This window comes from Triticum urartu, chromosome 3, assembly GCF_003073215.2.
Source record: "Triticum urartu cultivar G1812 chromosome 3, Tu2.1, whole genome shotgun sequence".
Classification (NCBI taxonomy): domain Eukaryota; kingdom Viridiplantae; phylum Streptophyta; class Magnoliopsida; order Poales; family Poaceae; genus Triticum; species Triticum urartu.
In genome coordinates, this window is record NC_053024.1 from 586,836,319 (window position 1) to 586,842,609 (window position 6,291).

The 6,291-nt window shown below is 52.0% G+C and overlaps 1 protein-coding gene across 1 annotated transcript; it reads right to left on the bottom strand.

Moving 5' to 3' along the window:
- Positions 1 to 1,970: 1,970 nt before the first annotated feature.
- LOC125545162 (probable LRR receptor-like serine/threonine-protein kinase IRK) lies at positions 1,971 to 5,906 on the bottom strand. The gene is made up of 2 exons (XM_048709037.1): positions 4,395 to 5,906; positions 1,971 to 3,809 (listed from the first exon to the last, which is right to left on the bottom strand). The coding sequence occupies exons 1-2, from the start codon at positions 5,777 to 5,779 to the stop codon at positions 2,348 to 2,350; spliced, it is 2,847 nt and encodes a 948-aa protein (XP_048564994.1). The 5' UTR covers positions 5,780 to 5,906; the 3' UTR covers positions 1,971 to 2,347.
- Positions 5,907 to 6,291: the final 385 nt, after the last annotated feature.

Here is a 6,291-nt window from a genome sequence, read left to right on the forward strand (position 1 = left end):
CAAATACTTGCTACGGGCGTTGAATTAGGGTTTGGGTTTAATTTGATTGATTTTTAGAGTTTGCTACTCTTTGCCATAGACACGGGCGGCGGCGAGACCTCATATAGTACATGCCATCAGAACCTCGCCGAACTTCATCTTATATCTGTAATTCAGATTTCATATCTTAAATTATTGCTTGTTCTTTGGTTGCATGTATGGATTGATCTTCATGATTACATTGATTGTGTTTCCAACACCATCAATGACCATTATAGCATGAGTTGCTATATAAGTGACTATAGATAACACGGCAGTTTCATATAGCCATTAGCTGGCTATACTATTAGTCATTCTCTAATGCGACACTAGGTCCTTCGAAGCCCTTCCCATTGAAGTTACCAATGTGCCCAGCAGGAAAAGAAATAAGTACATGCTCAGTTTGACTCTTAGATGGGCTTGATTCACAAACATTAGTTAAGCCATACTGATAAAACGTTGGGATTGGCTATATGTAAGTCACCTGAAAATTTATTGTGGGTAAGTTCATTTTTTGGTCCATTAGATTAAAATTCAACGATCATTCTTCTTTCTTCTTTCTTCTTTCTTGTTTGTTCAGCTTTCTTCCTCCTCCAACTATTCATCCTCCCACAAAATCAACTTACCCAAATTGCAAATTCAGTCAACTTTCGTATAGGCATTGTATCAAATATTTTCATTATAGATAGTTACATTACTTTGATCACGAGTAAAGAAGTATCTAAAATGCAGAAATACAAAAGTACAAAACGCAAATATAACCGCACATATGAGCATAAAGATTTCAGAATTTTTTGAATCTTTTTTTAATTTACTGTCCACTGGGTGCAGACGAGCCTGTGCGCGAATTGAATATCCTCATGTGATGCCGCTAGTTTGTTTTAAGTAAGTGATGACCGGTCCATGGTTTCATGTTGCAATTGTACCCCCTCCGGTTCTTTCTACTCCGCGTATAAATTTTTTTTTGAAGTCAAACTACCTAAAGTTTGACCTAATTTATCTAAAAAAATAGCAACATTTACAGTACATAATTTATATAGTACAAAAATTAATTTCACGATGCATCTAAAGATATTAATTTTATATTATGATGTTGATATTATTCATATATAGTTGGTCAAACCTTATGAAGTTTGACTTCGGAAAAAAATTATATGCAGATTAAAAAGAAACGGAGGTACATCATTTGAAATGCTTGAATGGAGCAGCTACTCGTGTCTCCAACGTCCGAGATGAGAGAGGGGGAGAGACGAAAGCAGACAGCACCGTGCGACCATTCGAGAAACGGTGCATGGTTGGGTGCCAAGTGCCAAGAATGCCGCAGAAGCAAAACAGCATCATTTTCGACAGATTTGCAGCTCCCGCTGGAGTGGGCAGGCCTCGCCCACGCCACGCCCCCGGCCCACGCCTCCCTCCTGGTTCGCTTGCTGTCGACGGGTGAGGCGGGGCAGGCAAGCGCGAGTGAGTGAATGCTGCCTGCTGGGTTGCTGGCACAGTGCTACTGTTGCACGCGGCGGAGCAAAATGGTAGGTGCTGCATTGAAGGCTCCCTCGATTCAATTCCTCCGGTGGGGGGTGGGGGTGACGACTGGCGCGCGCGGCGTGGGAGCACAGAAGCAGTCACTGCCGAGACGCCTTTTTTGGAAGCTTCACAGGGCACTGGGCCCGGGCACCAGCTGTGATCCATGGATCCTTGCTCCAACGAGCCCCTTTGGTCTGGAGCGGCCTAGGATTCCCATTCCCTCCGGGTCAACGGCTGCAAATAGTTAGTCATACAGTTTTGATAGACTTAGACTGGATCAGAAGGGTAATCATGGAGATTACAGTGATGGAATCAGAACAGTCGTTGCTCTGAACATTTTGCTGTTAGTGAATATAGGTTTACCAGAGGGGCAGTGAAAAGATTTGGCAGCATCAGACCAGTAACAAAACTAGTAAAATGACCACACATTGTGAAGCAGAAGATGTCGAGCAATATATGTAAGAAATCAAAAGTCACATTTATCAGAACAACTAGCTAAGAACGCAATCAGATATCAGTCGTTTCAGGGGAGCCGAGATGCCGGCCAACCACTGCGGCACCGAGGCAATACCCATACCAGCAGAGATAAGCTACAGTTTCATCCAAGGAATGAACCAAAGAATTGCAGAGAAGCAACAAGCAGCATCGCCAACCCCCTAAAATTTCAGAACCAAACTACAAACTACATGCATTCCACAATGCATCACCACTCCATCGCTCCCACCCTTCTTCCCAACCGGGCATCATATATGCATCTAGTAGAGAAACAAAAACCCAGTTACACGCGGAACAAAGTTCAAAAGAGACCTCAGACCATCTCATCCCCTGGACTGTCCTGCGGACTCCTCACCACCTCGAGTATACTCAACACCTCGCCCATGTCCGGCCGGTTCGACGGCACCTGCGAGGTGCAAACGAGGCCCAGCTTGATGATCGGGATGGCCTCCTCCATCGGGAACTCGCCGCACAGTCTCGGATCCATGCAGTCCTCCAGCCTGCCTTCCTCCAGCGCACTTCGCACCAGATCACATAGCACGACCACGTCATCTTCCAAGTACTCAACGGGCCTCCTGCCCGTCAAGATCTCCAGTGCAAGCACACCGAAGCCGTAGACGTCGCACTTCTCGGTGATCTTCACCGTCTTGCATGCGAATTCTGGCGCCATGTACCCGAGTGCACTCTGGATCTTACTGCTCAGCACATACCGGTCCAGCATCGGGAGCAGGCTTGCAAGACCATAGTCACCGACCCTGGGCTCGCCATTGCTGTCCAGCAGCACATTGCTTGACTTGAGGTTGTAATGGACGACCCCATGCTGGTGGAGGTGCATCAGTCCCCTGGCAACACCGATGATAATGTCAAACCTCTCCATCCAGGAAAGAGTGTTCTCGTCCGTGCACTCATGGAGGTGCTTGTGCAGATTTCCTCCTGGGAGGTAATCATAGATGAGCAGCTGCAGCGACGAAGTCCAGTAAAAGCCTCTCAGTGTGACAATGTTGTGGTGCCGCATCTTGCTAAGCACCTTCACTTGTCGCTCAAAGTCATCCTTAGACTTCACCAAGCTAGACACGGTGAGCTTCTTGATGGCCACCGGCTGTCCGTCTCTGAGCACCGTCTTGTAGACGGCACCAAAGCCTCCTCGCCCAAGCTCACAGTCCTTGTTCAACAAGGCATGCCCACCAGTGCTGAACTCTGGGCTGCCTTTACCAAACATGACAAGCTTCCCAGAGCTAGCATCATTCTCCGGGGATTGGCTAAGGTAATCATCAGATAGTGCAATAGCAGGCTTTGGGTGGGAGGCGGCTGCACGGACACGACGGTTGAGCACAGTCACAGTGATCACTCCGAAGGCAATGGCAGCACCGCCCGCAATGGCAATGAGGGTGGAGACGCTCAGTATGATTTTCTTGTGGTGCTTGCTGCTAGGGGAGCTTGGTGTGGATTGCGACAAGGGGTTTGATGAGGAATTGGGGTTGAGTACAATCGGCTTCGGCATGACCGCACCGCAGGAATTGTTCTTCCTGGAGCTGCATAGGCCGGAATTGTCTGATAGGAAGTAGTCGGGGATATTGTCGAAGAAACGGCTGTTGGGGAGATTTCCTGATAGCAAGTTGTGGGAGACGTCAAAGATGTGCAAGCTGGGCAGATTAGAAAGCTCCACCGGCAGGGTCCCATTCAGCCTGTTCTGGGAGAGATCAACAGCCTGAAGACTGGTGAGGTTCCCCAGGGTGCTTGGAATCGGTCCCGTGATGTCGTTGTGCGACAAATCCCTGCATTCACAAGCATACTGTATCAATTAAAATGACTCCTAACCTTCAGCAAATCAAGTATAACTGAGTTTATATTTGCTCGATCTGCAGGCTTCATTTTTTAAGCAGTGCTCATTAAGTCAGAATCAAGTAACAATAAGTTTAGTTTGCTCGATCTGCAGGCTGTTTGGTTTCTAGCCACACCTTGCCACACTTTGCCACAACTAACTGAGTTTATATTTGCTCGATCAGCTTGCTAGATTTTCTATTTGATTACAGTTTGCAAAGTTTGAAACAAATGCCCAGATTCCCACACATGCACATTTGACTTCAATTCTAAGCGTGTCCTAGAAAATGAACTGGGCACTGGATACGAGCAGGACAACATGACAGAGACCCACAATTTGCGGTTTAGGACTCCTAACAGAAAACTAAGACATCGGTGTCCTGTCATTTTCTACAACGTCTCTGCAACCTAGGAAACTGAAAGCAACCAAGGCATGCAGGGAAATACAAAAAACAAATAGACCTAGTCAACTTCACTAACAAGCAATCTGAATAGTGTCAAATTTGGTGCGTCAAAAAAATGGGGAGAAATTCGCTTACAGTGCAACGAGGGAACTGCAGCTCCCAATCTGTGCCGGTATGCGGCCGGTGAGCGAATTGTCCCCCATCCTCAGCACCCGGAGCGCCACGGCGCCGCCAATCTCCGGTGGCACGCTTCCGGTCAGCGTGTTAGCGCTCACGTCGAGCACCTCCAGCAGCCTCATCCCACCAATGCCAGCAGGCAGCTGCCCCGATATGGAATTCGAGGACAGGTTCAGAAACTGCAACCCCGCGAAGGCAGTAATCTGCGGCGGGATCCCGCCGGAGAACGCGTTGCTCGACAGGTCCAGCACATGCAACGCCAACGCGGCATCTCCGGGGACCTTGACCCACCCGTCGAGCTTGTTGCCGGCGACCGAGACGCGCTGCAGTGGCAGGCCGAACACCCACCATGGGAGCTCGCCGGTCAGCGCGTTCCGGCTGAGATCGGCCTCCAGCAGGTTCTTACATTTCGCGATGCCGTCGGGGATGACGCCGGCGAAGCGATTGCCCGACAGGTCAAGCCGCTCCAGCGACCACATCTCCCCGATCCACGCCGGCACCTCGCCAGCGAGCGCATTGCTGCCGGCGCCAAGGAACCGCAGCGCGGTCAGCCTCCGGAGAGAATCCGGCAAGCCGCCGGTGAAGAAGTTACGCCCGAGATCCAGCGATTTAAGAAGCGCCGCCTCTCCGACATCGGCCGGTATCTCCCCGGCGAAAAGGTTACGGCTCAAATCCAGCGCCCGCAGCGAGCTGCTCCGGGGGAACCCGCCAGGAACACTCCCCGACAGCGAATTCCCGGAGAGGTCCAGAGAGCGGAGCGAGGGCAGCGACCAGATACCGTCGGGTATCGGGCCAGCGAGGCGGTTGGAGGAGAGGTTGAGGGAGAGGAGCGAGGAGCAGGAGGCGACCGCGGGCGGGATGTAGCCGGAGAGCTCGTTGTGGGCGAGGGAGATGGTGCGGATGTCGCGGCATTGGGCGAAGAGGTCGGCGGGGACGGTGGCGGCGAGGCGGTTGGAGGCGAGGTCGAGGGAGCGGAGGCGGGGGAGGGAGGCGAGGAGGCCGGGGAGCACGGGGCCCGAGAGGTTGTTGCGGGGGAGGGAGAGGGAAAGGAGCGCGTCGAGGCGGAGGAGCGCGCGGGGGAGGCGGCCCGAGAGCGAGGCGGCGGGGAGGGAGAGCGAGGTGACGCGGCCCGCGCGCGCGTCGCAGCCCACGCCCGGCCAGGTGCAGGGGCGGTCGTCGTCCTCGGTCCACTTGGCGAGGCGGCCCAGCGGGTCGGCCACGCCCGTCTTGAAGACCACCAGCGCGAGCACGTCGTCGGTGAGCGCCGTCGTGGTCGTCGCCGCCGCCGCGGCCGCCGCGAGGAGGAGGAGGAGCAGCGCGGGGGCGGAGGCGGAGGCGGCCATTGCGGCGGCCGGGGAGGGGAGGAGTGCGGGTGGTGGGATCACACCGGAGCTCTGTCCATTTGCGCGGAGCAGTTTTGGGTGCGGGCCGGGGAGGGGAGGGGAGGGGGGTGGCGTGGTGCGGCGGGGAGGCTGTGAACTGTCACCTGTGGCGCAGTGGGGAGGCCCCCCCTCCCTGCTTGCGCTATTAATGAGCTAGCACGAGTAGAACTATGGGGAATGGACAAAATGATTCGATTTAGTATTAACTTTTCCGATTTGTTTCCCTTTTTTCAAAAAATAAAGATATTTGGCAGGAAAAAAATGGAGTAATGCATGTGGTCACCTCATCTCATTTACTCCACCATTAGTTAATACTCCGATATTTGTGTACTATAGGTGCGTTACAGCCATTATTTGTGGAAGAAAAATAATCCACCATTAGTTAATACTCCGATATTCCGGATTGATTGCTACCGATGGAAATTTAAGGCGTTTTCATTCACCCCTTGATAACGCCAGGATTAATAGGGCCA